At 32.9% G+C, this 20,897-nt stretch overlaps 1 protein-coding gene across 1 annotated transcript in view; it reads right to left on the bottom strand.

Moving 5' to 3' along the window:
* The window catches only part of LOC126882531 (zinc finger protein OZF-like), a 78,667-nt gene extending 60,520 nt beyond the window's left edge, over window positions 1-18,147 (bottom strand). The window contains exons 1-3 of the mRNA XM_050647498.1: window positions 18,084-18,147; window positions 15,893-16,081; window positions 264-509 (exon numbers count right to left, since the gene is read on the bottom strand). Coding sequence (XP_050503455.1) covers window positions 264-509; window positions 15,893-16,081; window positions 18,084-18,147 — 499 coding nt within the window. The remainder of the gene's footprint in view (window positions 1-263; window positions 510-15,892; window positions 16,082-18,083) is intronic.
* Between the last annotated feature and the right edge of the window lie 2,750 nt (window positions 18,148-20,897).

A 20,897-nucleotide genomic window follows, 5' to 3' on the forward strand; every position in this document is an offset into this window, starting at 1 on the left:
TGGTCTTAGGTAATAACGCAAACTTTCATTTTGCTTTTAAATTTTTCAAAAATACTTAGTGTTCTCAGGATTCGAAAAAAATTAATGCATTTAAAAAACATTAGCGCGAAATTTTGCGCCTATGCCCTTAAAACGTGGAAGTAATCAATAGTGTGTTTTTGTTTTTATAAAGTAAGAGTTTAAATAATATTTTGATCAACTTTTATTACTAACAAAATAAAATTTAACAAAATCATTTCAGTTTGTCATCTTTCTCTCTTCACCTTGCTGAAGAACAACTGGAGGTTGCAGTTCTCCCCTCTCAATAATAAATGGATCAGGATTCTGGGGCATCTTTTGGTGCTGTAACATATGTCTTTTTAAATTTGTTTTCAATTTTGATTTATAGGAGCACTGTTTAAAGGGGCATTCAAATTTCTTTTCTTTTCCACAGTAAATAGTCAGATGATGCTTGTAGGAGGTTTTCTTGTAGTACACTTTTCCACAATGACAGTGATAGGCTTCTTGAACTAAAAATATTTGAATAAGATTAAGGTTAAATTAAATATATGATAACGTCATACATAATCATCATCATCATCATCATCATCTTCATAATAATCATATTATGTAGTAATATTGGTAATAAAAACACACCACCGAGCTGTGGTTAGTATAAAATTATTTAATAAAAAATAGGTGTTGCAACGATCTAATCTTACCAATTATTGTCGCCAGGAAGAAGTCCATATTGCAGATCAGGATCAAGAATTTGATAAGCGAGTCTTGTAATTGACAAAAATAAATTTTTCAGATGTGGGAATGTTTTCCTATCAACTTTCTACAGCTTCTAGCATTCTTTTGTTTTGATTCATTTCCTTGTAGAAATCCAATGAATTACATTAATCCGTGAAAACATGTTTTCGTTTTATATATTTTTAAAATATGTAAAACACCGGTGAACCTGGGTAAGAATAATTGCCTCTACAAATTGTTTTATTATCTCCTAGAGACTTCTGCAATCTGACTATGGTTTGTTTTTAAACCAGGAGGAGTAAACTAAAAAGACAGATTCACACCCAAGAAAGTCAATAGAAAAATCACCAAATACATCTTCTTTTTTGGTTTATCATATCGGCATTCGACGGTAATCCATGCATATTATACAGGGTGTTTCATTGGGAAAGTAACATACGTTAACTGTAGAAAGAGGACACTTAGGCGGTCTCAAAAATACCATACTTAATGGGTCTTACTCCATTAATAACAAAGATACTGGGTGTTTTATCTATTTTGCCATTTTCTTAATTGGTTCATAACTTTTTAACCACACTGTATATTTATTTTATATTTGGCACGCAAATATCATTTAAGGTGTACAATAAGTTAATTTACTTACAATTGTAGAAAATCCAGGTCCGGATTAGAAAATATTTGAAAAATATATCGACCCAAAAACAACACCCTGTACATTAAATTTTTTTAAAATCGATTTTTCAGTTGAAAAGAGGATGAAAACCAAATTTAGTGATATACTTTAAGTTTTCGGCAAAATGATTTTTCTGGTAAAATTTTGAGTTTGAATTCTCAAATTATGTGAATTGCGAGAGCTCTAAGTAGAAAAAAATTGAAATACAGCTTACAACTTGTCAAGCGCACTGTATATTGATTTTATATTTAACACGCGAATATTATTTTAGGTACCCAATCAATTAATTTACTTAAAATTATAAAAAATCCAGGTCCGTATTAAAAAATATTGTATAAATGTTCCGACCCAAAAAAACACACTGTATATTAAATTTTTTTAAATGGATTTTGCATTTGAAAAGAGGATGAAAAACTAAATTTAGTGGTATACTTTGAATTTTCAGCAAAATGATTTTTCTGGTAAAATTTTGAATTTGAATTCTGAAATTATGTCAATTGCGAGAGCTCTAAGCAGAAAAAATTAAAATGCGACTTAATTTTAATTAATACCATTATTTAATCTAAATTGGTAAAATGTTAACATTTCAGTGTTTTTTAATTATGTGTGACAAATAGTTTAGGCGAATATTCATCTTTAAATAATGAATAAATAATAAAGGGTCAATAAAGAATATATCAATTTAATCAACAAAGTATCTAAAAATTATAACAAACAGCGAAAATTTGCAGTATAATAACTATTCAAAACTAAAGCACTTATTCAAAATTACCACCATAAAAAATTATTGTTATGTGTGCAAATGTTAATATTTTATCAATTTAGATTAAATAATGGTACCTATTAATTAAAATTAAGTCATATTTTAATTTATTTTACTTGGAGCTTCGCAATGCACATAATTTCAGAATTCAAATTCAAAATTTTACCAGAAAAATCATTTTGCCGAAAATTCAAAGTATACCACTAAATTTAGTTTTTCATATTCTTTTCAAATGCAAAATCCATTTAAAAAAATTTAATATACAGGGTATTTTTTTGGGTCGGAACATTTATACAATATTTTTTAATCCGGACCTGGATTTTTTATAATTGTAAATAAATTAATTGATTGAACACCTAAAAGAATATTCGCGTGTTAAATATAAAATCAATATGCAGTGCGGTTGACAAGTTGTAAGCTGTATTTCCATTTTTTTCTACTTAGAGCTCTCGCAATTCACATAATTTCAGAATTCAAATTCAAAATTTGACCAGAAAAATCATTTTGCCGAAAATTCAAAGTATACCACTAAATTTAGTTTTTCATCCTCTTTTCAACTGAAAAATCTATCTCAAAAAATTTAATGTACAGGGTGTTGTTTTTGGGTCGGAACATTTTTCCAATATTTTTTAATCCGGACCTGGATTTTTTACAATTGTAAATAAATTAGTTTATTGTACACCTTAAATGATATTTGCGTGCCAAATATAAAATAAATATATAGTGTGGTTAAAAAGTTATGAAACAATTAAGAAAATGGCAAAATAGATAAAACACCCACTATCTTTGTTATTAATGGAGTAAGACCCATTAAGTATGGTATTTTTGAGACCGCCTAAGTGTCCTTTTTCTACAGTTATTTTACTTTCCCAATGAAACACCCTGTACACCTTATACTAATACGTCGCTAAAGAGTTCTAAAAGGAACTGTTTTTAATACAAAAGCCGACTAAAAATCTAAAAATTAAAGGAATAACGCAGAAAACACAAAAAATCGCCGATATAACTTAATTAACCTATGGAATGCCCAATGTCAAGATTTCATAAATGCCATTAGTGTCAAAATTTCGTAACAGTGGACTAAACTTGGCTGAGATTGGACCAATTACAACCAAACATTACGGGGCGGTAAATTTGAATTACTCCTCTTGGTTTAAAAACATACCATAGTAGGCAATAAGCGTTTTTCTAACAATGAAACTGATGACATATAGACTAGAGTTCCAATGAATAATATCTTTTAAAGTTATCTAGAGGTCTAAGTTAAACATTGTTTGTGAGAGTTTATAAACATTTGCCTTAAATTCTAAACTGATACCTCTAAAATAACAACCAATGGATATCTTCGGTCTAACTTTATAGATCCTTGCAAAGGCTTGCATTTTTTTTGCCTAATCTTAAAACGATTCATCATTATTAGCAAAAAAAAATATATCAAAAGTTCAACTCTACATCAACCAAACCCCTGTAGAGAAAGTGACGCACTACAACTACCTCGGCACCATAACAAATGAATAATGGCAAAACAATCAAAAGATGAAGGAGCGCTTCGGAAAAATAGGGGTCTTCTTCAACGGTGGCGCCCAAACGACGGCCAAAACACCCACACGCCAGAATCCCGACACGCCAGAATCCCGACACGCCAGAATCCCGACAGGCCAAAATCCCGACATGCAACAATCCTCGCATAAGCAAACATCCCGACCACTACATTTTGAATATTTATTGTTTCCTTTTCAAATGCAATGCCAAAGCATATTATACAGTATTGAAATTGAAAAATTAATTACTTACTAATAAGTACGGGTACTAATTATTATGTATTTTAAAAGAAAAATTCATTAAACACTTCATTTTATAATATAAAAGCTATACTTACTGAAATGGAAGGTTGTAAATGACATGATAATATCTATTAGATGAAAGTAAACTTGAATTCAGGATTTGATTATACATATATTATTAGACTATATATTGGCAAAAAAAAATAATTTAATTCATATACCCATGTTAGAAATTTTATTTTGAAAATTAGTTCATATTAAATGGTAAATACTTTTGTTTAGTAATACAAAATAAAAAACAGATAGCCATAAACAAAAACCAGAAATAAATGTAATTATATGTTAAAAAGGAACTTATCAAACCTATCGGAATTCTGGCATGTCGTTATTTTGGCCGTCGGGATTTTGGCTGTCAGGATTTTGGCTGTCGGAACTTTGGGGTAAAACCCTTCTTCAAGAGCCACAACCTCTCTCTTGGCATAAAAGTAAGAACGCCACTTCTCTGTCCTGTTTTATGGTGTTGAATCGCGAACCTTGAACTAAGATATGTGCAGACAATTGGAAACATTTGTCGTTATATCGGAGAATACTTAAAATCCCATGGGCTCACAAATGAGGAGGTGCTCAAAAGAATGAAGAAGAACCCAGAGGTACTGAACACCATCAAATCTCGCAAGTTAGAATACTTCTGACACATTATGCGAAATACATCCAGATATGCCCCCCTACTAGCCACCCTGCAAGGAAAAACATTTGGAAATCGAGGTCTAGAAAGAAGAAGAACATCCTGGTTAACGGACCTCAGAACCTGGTTCAATACTACATATGTACAGCTTTTATGCGGTGCTGCAGATAAGCTAAACACTGCAATGATGATCGCCAGCAAGCATCACGAATAGGCACATAAAGAAGAGGAAAACATTTCAATTAGGACACGAATATTTTACTGTAGAATATTTTTACCTCGTATTTTAATGTTTACAATATACATTGATGCTGATACCCTTTGATTCCCACTCTAGTCGTTTAAATGAATGAATGTTATTATAGTTAACACTCCATGAATGTTATTAATAGTTTTGACGACAAGGTATCTCCTTGTCGCACCCCTCTGCCAATTTTTATCTTCTCAGTCATGCAATGAAGGTTAACAGTTGTCGCATTTTCGTATATAGACAAGGCGAAAACGGCGGGTTCGTTGGAAATATTATTCCCATGAGATTTTTTTGCAAAATCACATTTGTAATACACCCCAGAATAAGGTTCAAGAAGTCGCCCACACGAAAAGTGGTCCAAATTTTTTTTAACAATTTTTTTTATTCAAATTGCAAAAATTATTGTTTTTGCTCCAGACAAATTTTTTTGGGTTTTTTAGACCATTCTGGACAAAAAAGGTCTGTTGTAATTTTTCTCTAGAGTTGATGGTTTTCGAGTTATAAGCAATTTAAAATTTAAAAAACGCGAAAACGGCCATTTTTGAGACTTAATAACTCGTTTAAAAATTATTATTATGAAAGTCAGAAAGCGACTAAATCAAAGTTTAAAGCCCCCCCTACATGATCCTGAAGAAATTTGTGTCATTAATTTATTACTAAGCTGTTATTTTTAATTATTAACAATAAGCCGTAAGATCGTATTGACGCGGCTGTAAATGTGAGTGCGAGTAAGATGGATTGGAGCTTAGTAATAAAATAATGACAAAAATTTCTTCAGAATCTTGTTTGGGGGGGCTTTAAACTTTGATTTAGTCGCTTTCTGACTTTCGTAGTAATAACTTCGTAATAATAACCAATTTATTAATCCATGAAAATCGCCTTTTTTGTTTTTTTCAATTTTAAATTGTTTATAACTCGAAAACGATCAACTTTAGAGAAAAATTACAAGTAACCTTTTTTGTCCAGAATGGTCCAAAAAACCTAACAAAAATTTGTACGGACCAAAAATATTGATTTTTGGAATTTAATTAAAAAAAAATTGGTTAAAAAAATTTGGACCACTTTTCACGTGGGCGACTTCTTGAACCTTATTTTGGGATGTCTCATGAATGTGATTATGCAAAAAAATCTCATGGAAATATTTTTTCTAACGAACCCGCCGTTTTCGCCTTGTCTAATATATTTCGAATAATATTCGCATACTTGTGGTCTATTCTGCATTCTGATAGTGTTTTAAGACAGAGACCGTTTCCACTGTATCAAATGCTTTGTGGAAGTCAACAAAGATAAGAGCAAGTGGTCTATTATGTTCGATAGACTTTTCGACTGGAGTTTTAAGGCATTGCAAACATAGGCGTAACCAGGGGGGGTTTTGGGGGTTATAACCCCCCCATTGGGATGTACTTTGAGCTCTATACGCTTAACACCATAGCCTTCAGAGACCTTCCAGTAGTTGTAACCCCCCCTTTCAGGTAGTTGTAACCCCCCCCCTTAGGATCATCCTGGTTACGCCTATGATTGCAAATGGTCGTTTGTTCCGTGTCCCGATCGAAATCCTGCCTGTTCTTCCGATTGATAAAAATCGAGTTTTGCTTCCAATCTGTTTGACAGTATTCGAGTAAAGAGCTGGAATAGGTGGGTTAATTGGCCTAAAATTTTCAAGTCTAATAATTTATCCTTTTTTTTATGAAGGAGGATTGTAACCGAATTCTTCCATTTATTTGGAATGTTTTTATTATGCAGACATAGACTAAAAAGTATTTGGATTCATGACATCAAAAGTGGACCTTCTAGTTTAATTGTCTCAATGACTACACCATCTTCTCCTGGACCTCTATTAATTTTCATATTTTTGAGGGCACTTTTTGAGTTGACTTTCCTCACGTGATATTTCTGGTATACTACATTAATAATAACTCATACTAGGTTCAAATTATTTTTATCAAATTAAATAAAATTTTAAATTATCAATTTAAAACAATTTAACTTATTAACTATAATACATTGACCAAGTTTCTAACATAACTATTTGTCAACACCAGTGGCGTACAGTGACTTTTTCGGAAGGGGAAGCGATTCAATAAGGATATAAAAATATTTTCTTAAGGGTCGAGGGTCGAGCCACTTCCCACCTGATAACACTCTGATGCGCTATAGGGGCTCTCTATCAGCAAAGTGCTTATGTGAGACGTCCTGGGTACAAGGACTTACACACTAAATCCTACCCCGATCAATGCGTGAGGCACTCTATTCCCGCTATTTCTAGTGACTAGTGACCTATCATTGATCTATATTGCTAGCTCGGGCCTTGAGTCCTCGCGCCGGGCTTTGTTTCCTAAAGAAGAGTTCTATTTAAAAAAAAATTATATTCCGAGGCATTTTCCACAACACACAACTTTCAACAATATGACACTTATTTATACTTGAGGTCTATTCTCCTATCAACTTATGATAATTGTTGAATGCAGTCTTTCTCAATGGATAATAGGGCTAAATTTCGCTTGTTGAATTTTTTTAAACTCTTAATTTGAAACTTTTAATGCATTTTAATAATGAAAAACTTCGTTCAACTGATGCAGTTGTGGCTGGGATAGTTAGTACCTACTACTTCACACAACTTGACCACTTCATACAGTGACTTGTTTAAACCAGTAGTTATAAAGAAATACCCAGATTTCGGGGTATTTCTTTATTACTAATGTCAGTTGTTTCATAAACGACACTTAACTGAGAATGCAAAGCTGGGATATCAAAAGATTTTCATTATTTAATCGTAGTGAAGTAAATTCCTCTGTGGGAAATTTTGATGAATTATAATTAGAAATATTAAGATTATATATAATTCTACAAATTTTAAATCGTTAAAATTTTGAAAGTTAGAATTCATTTGTTATAGAATATTATCAAAAGGTCTCTCTGTTGCTGACATTATCAATCTTCATTATTTTTCTTTCATGTTCAAACCCCATATTTTCAGTTTTATCCCAAATATTTTTAAACTGCTCTCATTTTTTAATTATCGTATTAATAAAGTCATCAATTTGTCTTATACAAAATGCAATGTCATTTGACTTCATCTGTAAAATGTCAAATAAAAGATGAGTAAAAGGAAAAATATTTGCAAAAAATTTAAATCGAAATACATATTCTTTGAGCGAATGTACATGTACGTACCTAACCACCGCTGCAGCAGTAACAGTCGGAAGGCGCTAGGATGCGCTAGGACGAGCGCTTCCAGAGTACCAAAATTCGCGCGACTAATGGGTTGCAGTCATTGAACCCTGACCAATTTTTACACCGGACAACTGCTTGACAAGCGGCGATTTTGAGATGCGCTTCTGTTAGGAGTGAACCGAATACAGTGGAACCCCGATAAGTCGGCCCCCGATAACCCGGACCAATTTTCATCAGATAAACATTTTGATTTTCAATATTTTGTATTTTTCAATTTAATTGTGGCTTATTTCCAATCAAAATAGTTAATTATCAGACAAACCTTTCAACAATAAAAATGTATGTAATATAGTATTTGAGAGATAATGTGCACTTATGTGTGTAATTTGAACTATAGGATATTAAAAATGACTCATAGCACACGCCGCAGAAACAACAGCCACCTGTCTGTAGTATCTATTCCTTTTTATTTCAAACTGTCAGCATTGTTTAGGAAAGACTATTTAAAAAATTCTTTTATAAACAATGGTCTTTAGTATTGTGTGTCTTGTATTGTTCGCTTCCATTTGCTTACGTTTGGGTTTGGTGTTTTGTTTAGTAATTTTAATGAGTAGGTAATACTGTGCATATTTATAAATATATTTCATGTTATTTCAATTCTAACGGAGTTTATCTGTAAGTATACCGTATTTTATTAATTTTTACCATATTCTCCGGCTATCTCGGATTTTCGATAACCCGGATCGGTCGCGGTCCCGATTAATCCGAGTTATCGAGGTTCCACTGTATGTAGTTGAATTGTGTGCATATTGATTTCGTTCGTATGCGATTAATTTTTAATATTTTTCAATACGTATGCCTAGGTAATATGCAGATTACTTGGATTGGGGAAAAAATGTTGTTATTTAATAGGTATTAATTAATAATAGATATATTTTCTTATATCGAAGTAGGTATAGGGAAGCGGTGCTTCCCCCGCTTCCATGGACCGCACGCCTCTGGTCGACACTAAACTACAAAATACGATTAGAAAATAATGAGCAAATATTTTCAAAATAATAAATTTCAGAGTCACTTAAATTTCTTCGATCGACACAAAAACTTTTCGTGGGTTTTCAGGGCAAATTCATGGGTAAAGGATTGTCCACAGAAAGAACACACGTTGAGGTTTACAGAAGGTCTTCGCTCGAATTTGAAGGCGCTGGAATATCTTCTAGCACTATGAAGTGGAGTAGAAGATTGAGGTGAAGTGAATTCCCTAAATATCTCTTTGACTCGTTTAAATGCTTCCTCGGTGCTTTTTCGATCTAAAAAATTTGAATGAAAATGTATGTACAACAATTTTAACATCTTGTTATTTCAAAATACTTCCTCTTTATTATGAATGGGGATTATGGTTTATAAACTCTGGTCTTTCCAATATGAATCATTATTTCAACATAAAACGTTAGTAAAACGTTAAAATTTCAGTAAACGTTAATACCAATGAAGGTTTTACCGTATTTTGTATGAAATGTAAATGGACGCGCTAGAACGTTATATGTATACAGAATTTTAATTGTAATGAAAGTTATAATAATGCTTTTTGCCTATATTCTCATTGCTTAACTCGAAAACTAAAATAGATTTCCCATACTTTCCACTAGTTTTTACTTATAGGGAGGTAGACTAAAATATGGGAAAATATAAGGCCTTAGATAAGTATGCAATAAACCGGTATTTACATATATATACACTCACCGCACCGGCTCAAAATTCCGCCACCTAAAATATTTGATTAAGTTGGACAATCTATAACTTTATTAATTGTACTCCGATTTTCAAAATTCTTGCATCCGTTTGTAGGTACAGTGGAACCCCGATAAGTCGGCCCCCGATAACCCGGAAGTCCGGCTAACCCGGACCGATTTTCATCAGATAAACATTTTGATTTTCAATATTTTGTATTTTTCAATTTAATTGTGGCTTATTTCCAATCAAAATAGTTAATTATCAGACAATCCTTTCAACAATAAAAATGTATGTAATATAATATTTGAGAGATAATGTGTCTAGACTCTCTGTGTCGTGTACTTATGTGTGTAATTTGAACACGAGATTAAAAATGACTCATAGTACACGCCGCAGAAACAACAGCCAGCTGTCTGTAGTATCTATTCCTTTTTATTTCAAACTGTCAGCATTGTTTAGGAAAGACTATTTAAAAAATTCTTTTATAAACAATGGTCTTTAGTATTGTGTGTCTGGTATTGTTCTGCTTACGTTTGGGTTTGGTGTTTTTTTTAGTAATTTTAATGAGTAGGTAATACTGTGCATATTTATAAATATATTTCATGTTATTTCAATTCTAACGGAGTTTATCTGTAAGTATACCGTATTTTATTAATTTTTACCATATTCTCCGGCTATCTCGGATTTTCGATAACCCGGATCGGTCGTGGTCCCGATTAATCCGAGTTATCGAGGTTCCACTGTACATGTATTGATGTCGTTTATTATTATTCCAGTAACAAAAATTTTTTGCTTAGATGGCATTATACGGGGGTGAATGGAAGCGTTGTTTTTTCTCGTAACTTTAAAAAATTCTTTGGACAAATTGGAAGGCCGATTTTGTTTCATACTCCTTTTGTATTATCCTGGAGGTATCGCTAAGGTTTTATTTTTTGAATTATCCGAATATCTCTTTTCTTGTAAGAGCTGTAAATAAAAACACTGCTTTGAAGGTTTATTTAATTAAAAATATCAAACGCATTAAAATTAACAAAGCAAAAGAAAATTAACAACAAAACAAAACAACTCAATAGCGGGTATGTCCACCTTTTGCAGCAACGACTGCTCACAATCTGCTTAGCATCGAATAAATATGTGTTATCCTTGCCTGGAAAATAGCCCGATATTCCTCTACCAGGGCCATAACTGTACCAAATTTTCTGGAGGCCTAGGATGACGACGAATACCTTTTTTTAATTCATCCCATAAATACTCAATAGGATTAAGATCTGGGCTGCATGCGGGCCATTCTAATCTTACCAATCCAACCTCTAGTTTATTCAGCGTTTTTATTTACAAAAAATTGTACAGCTCTTACAAGAAAAGAGATATTCGGATAATTCAAAAAACAACATTTTAGTGTTGCCTCCGTGATAGTATGACAGGACTACTAAACAAAATCAGCTAATTAATTTTCCACAGAATTTTTTAAAGTTAGGAGAAAATACAACGCTTCCATTCACCCCTGTATAATGTCATGTAAGCAAAAAATTTTTGTTACCGGAATATTACCAAACGATATCAATACATGCACATACAAACTGGCGCAAGAATCTTGAAAATCGGACTACAAATAATAAAGTTATAAATTGTCAAACTTAATCAGAAATTTTGGGTGGCGGAATTTTGTGCCGGTGAGTGTATATTGATAAGATAGATACCAGTACAGTATACGCTATGGTTCTTGCTACATTAGTAAATAACATCTTACAAAAGCGGCATCTACTTTGGTGCTCTTAAATAAAAACAGTTTCACTTAGGGCTTTAAGTCCTTTAGGCTTATCATGTGTAAAATAAATATTTCACAAAATATGTCTGTTACTCAGATTTGTGAAATGAAACTCATTTGCAGCCATAAAAGTAACTGGTGTCTTTGTAAGCTACTACTGGAGTACGAAGAATGGTAAAAAACTATGCTGCTCCCTGCGATCTAATTTGTGTATGACTATGCATGTTTAATGGGAGAAGAGTACCGAGAAATTACAGTAGTATATTGATCATTGAACTAATCTCGAATGAAAAGGTAATAGATTACCAAAACGTTCTGTTTCCGATGCCCAGACCGTCCCGTATTGTAAGCTATAAGTTGCATAAAACTCTATACTACCATTCTTTCACCTAACATCCTTCTCTTAGCTTCTAAGGCTTGATGCATATTTGCGTCTTTTCAAGCCACGTGCACGCTGCGAGCAAGCTGCGTGCGATCTCTAGCGGTTCGGCAGTATATGAGTTGTACGTAGTTGTACATGAGTAGTACGCGGTGCGCAAGCTGTTTGCAAGCCGCGTGAACTGAGAGCACGCCAGTTTATGCCACGCCGCCACGTGCGCGCGGGTTTAAAACAAGTCAGGCGGTTTGGCAGTCTGTACTGGGCAATCAGTGAGTACACGTTGACCGCGCGATGGATTTTAACGTAGATACAGAGCTGTTTATTTCTGGCGTGTATTGACGCCGAGAAACCGCTCAAATGTGTATTGACGGAAAACTTGGCTAGGAAACAAGCAGCTTGCTCGCAACTTGAAAACACATAAGTGTGCCTCGAGTCTTAGGTAGTAACCATCTTCAAGCCTTCCGCTCTACTGGCATCCATCCCCCGTTTCCCTGCTACTCCATTCTACATTGCCTCTACCAGCGCCTCCGCAATTCTTACCTTGAAGAAGCGAAAGCCTAAGCGGGATTGTCCTGATGCTGACATGTCTTCAGATCAGGGTTATAAACAAGAATAAACCCTGTTTTAATGAGAATTAACCATCATATTGCAATATTTTGATATTTATTATGTTTTGTCTTGTGTAATAATCACAATATTTAATAAAATACGGTATACTGCAATAATTACTTTTATTTTCATCAGAATCTTATGCCCGGTTGCACCAACAGATCTTAAGCTTAAGTCGAGAATATCATAAGAATTAATATAATATAATTATAATATAATACAAAAAGAATACCATAATATAATAATAGATATAATTGATAATAAGGTAAGAATCTAAAATTTTGGTGCAACGTAAGTGATACTCAAGGAGGCCCTATTTATAAGCAGATCTTAGCTAAGCTGGAGCTTAAGATCTGTTGGTGCAACCAGGCATTACAGACTTACATAAATAATCTATAAAGGTTAACAAATTAACAAAAAAATATATAATTTTTTTAATTTCTTTGGCAGATTTTTCAACGTTTAAATATCGTAATACTGTTCTAATTTCATCGTATAAATTTTAACATCACATAGGTTGAAATCTAATTAATAAACTGATAACACTGTTAATTTTGTTTTTTTTTTCTATAGTTTTTATATCAGCGGATGTTATTGTATGATTTCAAAAATACTTCATAAAAAGAGCAGTAGTTTGTGGATCTTATCACAAATTATTTTGAGCTCTATACCCCTAACACCATTACTATTCCATACCCCTAGAGACCATCTAGTAGTTGTAACCCCCCCCCCTAGGATCATCCTGGCTACTCCGTTGTTTAATTTAAATGTTAAAAGATAGTTAATTATCAAGAATATTTTGGATTAGTTTGTACTTTTAAAGAAATTTGAGTTATGCCAAAAATACTGCGATATTATATCTACTACATAAATAACAGGTACGACAGAAATAACATCTGCAAACAAGATATTAGTAGAAATATTAATTTCTAAACAGAAATATTGGTATCAACTAAGTAAAAAAGCAATCACAGCACCAAAAATTTTTAACTTAGAATGTAAGAGTAAGTCAACATTATTTTTCAAGGTTACATTTAACCACCAAAAACATTCAAAGTGATAAAGCAGCTACATATTCCATATAAAAAATACAAATTTTGACACAATTTCTTTATCTTTATCTCCTATAATAATTCTAAATACATTTTTTCCAATTTTGTGTAATTATGTATAATACCCCGAGACGTCGTGTCAAGACCGGAGCATTTTAGCATTGCTGTTTTCTTTTTATTTAGTTAGGTGTTCCAAAGCTTATTAACAAATGATGTGTCAGCTGGCCCAAAACCGGGGATTTTAGGCAAGAAAAAGTAAAATATGAAACTTAATGGAAAAACGCTACAACTTATATGTCAAATATTTATCTCCGTGACTTACGTGTATAATGGCCTGGAATACCTAGCTACTGGCTTTCACCCAGGCGACTCGGGTTCGATTCCTGGGCTTGGAAGTTTTTTTTTGTTTTTAAAATTGACATTTTGATTTGAACAATAAATATTTTTATAATACCACGATTTTATTATTTATACGAGACAATATAAAAAAGTCTGTATGTCTCTTATAGAATCGTAAATTCGTAAACTATGCATTTGGTCATATTTATTATGATTGACCTTAATAAGCAAATTTGTTGTACATGAACCCCTGAAGCTTCCTGAAATGGTACGACCCCCCTTTTTACTTAGATTTATCGTACCAACTCAGGAACCTTCAGGGGTTCATGTACAACAAATTTGCATATTAAGGTCAATCATGTCATGTCATATTATGATTAAATGTATAGATTATGATTCTATAAAAGACATACAGACTATTTTATATTGTGTCGTATAAATAATAAAACGTGGTATTATCAGAAAATAAATTTTTCAAATCAAAATGTAATTTTAAAAACAAAAAAAATTCCAACGCCAGAAATCGAGTCGCCTGAGTGAAAGCCAGTAGCTAGGTATTCCAGGCCATTATACACGTAAGTCACGGAGATAAATATTTGACATATTATAAGTTATTGCGTTTTTCCATCAAGTGTCATATTTTACCTTTTCTTGCCTAAAATCCCCGGTTTTGGGCCAGCTCACACATCATTTGTTAATAAGCTTTGGAACACCTAACTAAATAAAAAGAAAATAGCCATACTAAAATGTTCCGGTCAAATTTGACACTATGGTCAAACGGATTATACTTTTAAGCTTGGTAACTTCGAAACGGCTTAACCGATTTTAATCACTAAACATGAGTTTCAAACGTATTGACAAGTAGTATCTAATGCATTCAAGGTCAAGTATGATAACTGAAGATATTACAAGAATTATTGAGCTTGAAAAACCGTTTTTCCCATAGGAAATAGATTTGATCACACCTATGAAGCCTATAACTTAAAAATTCGAATTTTCCCAGATATGAGGTATACACCGTTAGACGCGTCTAGAGTCCTCCTACAAAGGCTCAGTTATTCACGCAATACGTAGTGAAATTTTGAGTAATTGTCGAAAAACCAAAATTTTCAAAGTTTAGTTCTTCAATTTTTCGGCTATACTGAGCCGTGTGTATGTCTGATCCTAACCGCTTAGGCACCATTTGAAAGCTTAACTCAACGCTATTGATTGGGTATATTTGCGGTTTTCCTGTCTCTCCTTGAACCTAAGATATATACCCCCAAAAAATATACCGTTTTATACCTACCCAGTCCTATAGATAGCTGGCTTATGGGTGGTCGAATGTCACAAACTACACGGGTTCTGAATCGGCCCTGAACCCCTCTTGAAACACAGAAAAAAAAATTCAAATCGTATGTGTGTAACTTTTCCACAAACATACAGACATACAAACATTTTCCCCTTTTTAAATATAAATTGAATAAAATTTCTGAGCTGGGTAACTTTTGAATGGTATAACCGATTTTCAAAATTAAACATGTGTTGGAAAGGTAATAATCAGTACTATCAGAAGCCGTAAAGGCTGGACTTAAATTTTCGAAATTTTTGGGGACGAGAACGAAAGACAGACCCTAAATGGAAAGGGCCGTAAAATCCGCACCCTTGGACCAAAATGGATGGTTGATGGCGAGTATGGATGGGCGAGTCTTTTCCTATAATTTAAGATGAGATGTGGCCAAATTTTCAATTCAGCCAGATTTAGAAAATCAAAAATTTCTTGTATATAGTGTCGCATGTACGGGGGTTGTGCGCCATTGGTGAGAACTGCCGTTCTCTGGGATGGTAAATGGAATTTAACAAAAAAAAATAGTAGCTGCGGTGTTTAAATGTAACATGAAATTAAAAATTTAAGACAAAATTGTCAATAATATCAATAATATATTTAAACATTCTCCTCATTTGGCTTACAGAGGCAGACTTCAGATATAGGCAATGGATACGAATGCGCTAACATTTTGCCACAAATGTTACAGACGTGCGCCACACCTGCAGGTCTCATTGTTCGAGCAGGCCTTGGATTCATTTCAGTGCGATGAAGAGGAATTCTTGGAATTAGCCTCCTGCACATCTCTTCGCTATCTGTATTTTCACAGGGATCTACAAATGATAAGTAATGTTACAGTGTTATAGTAGAAACGGAATTCGAGAAGAATGCGCAAAAAGTGGCGGTATCAATGTTTGGTATAAATGTTTAAGACATTCGAGTAGCAGCTCTAAAGATAAGCATCATAAGTTGTCGGTATTTTAACATCACGTTAATCATTGTAAATTAATCATTCTAGAACTTACAGTAAACACTAACATATTAGTACAGTTAAAATTAATGCAGAATAAATATTAAGCAAGATAAATTAAACTTTTTTAACTTTTAAGGAAAAAACAGCTCATTAAGTTAAAGTTTAAAAAAAGTTGGCGGAACCGAATTCAAAATTATTCCCCACATCATATTTTAAACATTATTTGGCTAAAACATCTCATTTCTAACTAAATTTCTGACTAAATTACAGACCTGTTGATATCCGAGAAGACTCATTACCAAACTGAATTTTGTTATTTTCGGCTTAAATTTTCTGCCAAATTCCGCGTCTACTATACTTTCTGGCAATACACTACTTTTTAAGACAAGAACATACTAAATGAGCCAAAATGAGATCTTTGTTATATTACATTAATATCGAAAATATTAATCCTCCAGCTTAAAAAATAATATCAAATTAAAAGAAAAATTGACTTTGATGTTTAGAATTTTAAACATTATAACAGGATCGTTGTTTAACACGTTGACGGACAGAACGTCTATAATATTTCCATTGATGTAATGTGACACAACGTATATAAACGACATTTTTAAAATAACGAGTTGTGACAAAAAATCGGCAGTTTTTTTGTCACATTACATCTACCTATGTATATGAAATGTGACACGACGTCCATGGTCGTTTCCATAAACTATAAACACTAAAATAAATTCAGTAATTTCCCTATTTTACTTTGCAAAATACGTATAGTGTCACAACACTTGCTTATATATTTGACGTACTGCCTATCAACGTGTTAAGAAACACCGTAACAAAGAATAGTAAATTAAATATAGATATGCTGAACAGCTAAACTTAAAGCACTAAAAACATACAAAAAATAGTAATTTCCGAAACTAGTTATTCAAGTAAAATTATTAACAAATGTTAACATCCAAAATGTTAACAAATGGTAACATCCAAATCTTGTCAAAAATCTCAGAATTAAATTTAATAAAAACAAAGTCACTAAAACAACAAATCGAAGACAAAATTATGTCACACTTTAAAAAATCTTGAATGATTGCAGTGATATTCAACAAAAAAAAAAGTATGAGAATAAATATGGTAGAATAAACCCATATTTTTCATTTCTTAGTATGTGACCAAAATAGATCATTTTCTTTCCTTTGTACTAACAAGTATTTGTTTTTCTTTTTTCATCTTTCTTAATGTTTCCGTGTTTGTTACGTGTCGTGTCCATGATATTTTCCACGTTCTTTCACATTCACCATAACCTAGTTAAATGAACTTTTCATGTATAGATAGATACACATGTTTCACCACACGGTTCTTTAGGTTTATGGTCCTTGGGACAAGAAATTCGGTTGGGAAGAGATATCCAGACGTGCGAGCTCCCACGTCGCATAGGATTAGCCTAAGCAGCGTTTGGTAAACTGAGCTATGTATTTAAATCGGACTTACCCATATGCCTGAAAAGGAACATCTTTGACCAGTGTGTATTGCCTGTACTCACTTATGGAGCGGAAACATTAACACTCACAAAGAAGGTAGTGAACAAGACCCGCATAACTCATGGAGAAATCTGACGACTAGGTCCAAGCGCGTGAAGCGACATTCTGAGTGAAATAGAAAAATGTAACAGAAAAAGATAAAAACTGAAGACGGGATTAAACCCAACCTGAAATACATTAAAAACAACATGGAATAGAGAAATTTCTCTCAAAATTTTGTGATTTACGATCCTTGAACAAATACAAATGGTTATTTATGGTGAGCGTTGAGTGACATGGGATGGCGATACAGGTATACATTTCAAAGACCCTTTCAGCTGGGCAAACGAGGGAATACATCAGTGTCGTCGTAATTTTGTGGTCTAATTACGTTGGGTTTAATTTTTATCATTGTGTGAATTAACCAACTACTAATATTTTTAACGGCCCCACTGGCGCGGTGTAATAAATATTCTTAAAGATAGGATTAGTCCAGGAACCGAATCATTTCACCTCGCAATTTTTACAGAATGGATCGATTTGCTTAAAAATTTGAGAATAAGTAGTGGATAGTTCAAGGATCAAAATCTATATGATGCCGAAAGGCGCTTTTACCATGGGGTCGGTTGCCACCCCATCTTAGGGGTGGAAATTTTTTATTATATTTTGACTGCAAAAGTTGATAAAAACATTCATTCTAAGCAAAAAATGTTCTATACATTTTTTTGATAAAATTAATACTTTTCGATTTATTCGCTATCGAAAGTGTTAGTTTTATATAGAAAAAATCAATGTTTTTCGATATATCTAGGGTGCTCGGTAAAAAGAGTATAAGTCAAAAATAGTCAAAATATTATTTTTGCAGAATAAGACTATAAAGGACTATATCTTTACCTTGGTATCAATAGAACAAGTCAATATGCTAATATAGATTAAATAAAATTAATTGGTCTTTTTAGTACAACTACTTAAATGAACTTATGTCAACTTATACTGTTTATACACTTCGAGTTTGTGAACTATTCTTGGCTCTAATAGTACATGTCGACATATGTACTATTTTGACCATTGATACTGAATAATATCCAAGTAAGGCGGTCGACTTATACTAAGACGGTCGCTTTCAGATACGTGTGTCAAGCTTACTAAGCAAATATTACTCTTTTCTGTACGAGATTTTCAAGAAACAACTGATAACTATTCGCATTTGGCTAATAACTAAACCCTAAACCGCGGGAATTTTACCAATCAAATATTACACTTAATAGAGACAGCGAGAATAAGTAATGCTAACTTCTTACGTAGGTGTAATTAGATAAAAATAGATGAGTAAGTGGTTTATTTTCTGGACCACTGTGCAATATGGGTGATCGTAACAAACGTGTTGCATATAATGTTAGCCTTATAGACTCCGAACCACCTAAAACCACTAGAAAAGTTACCTTGGATCCGGATAAAGAAAAAGTTCGCAAAGTGGCTATTACTTTTCATTTAAAGGTGAATGACGCTAGAATTTAAGTTTGTAAAAAATGTTTTATGAACACATTTGACGAGACAAATATGTTTATTACACTGGATCTTGCAAATAGGGATTCAAATATTTCAGGGAGAATAACTGATGACCAACGCGGTCGTGATCCCTCTGCTAACAAGCATAATGAAAAAAAAAATTAATGCAGTGAAGTCCCACATAAATTCTTTTCCCCTATATGAATCTCATGATACTCGACGAGAAAGTAGTAGATTGTATTTGCCATGCCATCTTATTCTTAAGATAATGTACAAATTATACTGTGAAGAAAATGAATCACCTGTCTCTAGACCTATCTATGAAAGAGAGTTCCATAAAATGAACATTTCATTTAAAAAACCTAAAGTAGATACGTGCCTTAAATGTGATGTGCTGAGTAATAAACTCAAAGTTACTGAAAGCGAAGATGATAAACCTAAAATAAAAGATGAGATAAGTATTCATCACACTGCTGCAGACAATGCATATGTTATGTAGAGCAACGACACAGAAAAAGCAAAATGTGGTAGTACTTTTAGATGCCTCACTTTTGACTTGCAAACTTGTCTCCCAACTCTATATGTAAATTCCTCTGTTGCCTTTTACAAAAGACAGTTATGAACATACAACCTAACTACATATTCATGAGAATGGAGAAAGAAGTGTGGCATGTTACATGTTGTACCAAGGTGAAGGAGGCCGGGAAGGTAACAATATAGCTACATATATTTATAAAGAATTAATATCACTAACACCACATGTTTCCAAAGTAACCCTTATTGGGATACATGCGGTGGTCAGAACAAAAATTCACATGTTGCTATGATATTTTTAGTAGCAATGCAAAATATCACTACTCTAAATTCACAATCAAGATGCAGTAAAAATAATCAAACCAAGACAGGTTAAATGTTCTAGGAGCACTCCCAAATCATAAATTACAATGTATAAACTTTGTAAATCAGAATTTGGGATTTATAATGTACCCTACATTGTAAATTATGATTTGGGAGTGCTCCTAGAACATTTAACAGGTCTTGGTTTGTTTATTTCTACTGCATCTTGATTGTGAATTTAGAGTAATTTAGAAGTTATTGACCATAAATTCATGGTGAGTGGGCACAGTCATATAGAGTGTGATATTGATTATGGATTGATCGAAAAGCAAAAAAAAAACGGTTAAGTGTTCCAATAAGCCATCCGCACGACTGGTATCAGCTTGTGAGAACTACAGGAAAAAAGAAGGAATTCAATGTTGTAGAACTTTACCATGGTGATTTCTTAAATTTTTCAGATCTTTTGAAAAGCAGCTGTCTCATGCTTAAAAAAGATACAAGAGGAAATCCTTTCAACTGGTTTGATGTGAAATGGTTTCCTTATACAAGAGAAAAGGAAATTATTGTTTATAAAACATCACTTGCTGCTGCTGCTGATGTGATTCCAGATGATGAAGATTCATCTGACGCAGAGTAATACTTTTCTTCGTTACCATTATTCCTATGTTTTTGTATTGTTTTTTAATAAATATTGCATAAATATGTTTTTGTTTACTTATTTTTTAATAAACAACAGCTTTTTTGGGCTGAACAATATAGTATAAGTCACCTGGTACGTGTGGTCCAAATAATATGTCACATTTTTTTTTGTAATTT

This window comes from Diabrotica virgifera, chromosome 3 (genome assembly GCF_917563875.1).
Source record: "Diabrotica virgifera virgifera chromosome 3, PGI_DIABVI_V3a".
NCBI classification, from domain to species: Eukaryota; Metazoa; Arthropoda; class Insecta; order Coleoptera; family Chrysomelidae; genus Diabrotica; species Diabrotica virgifera.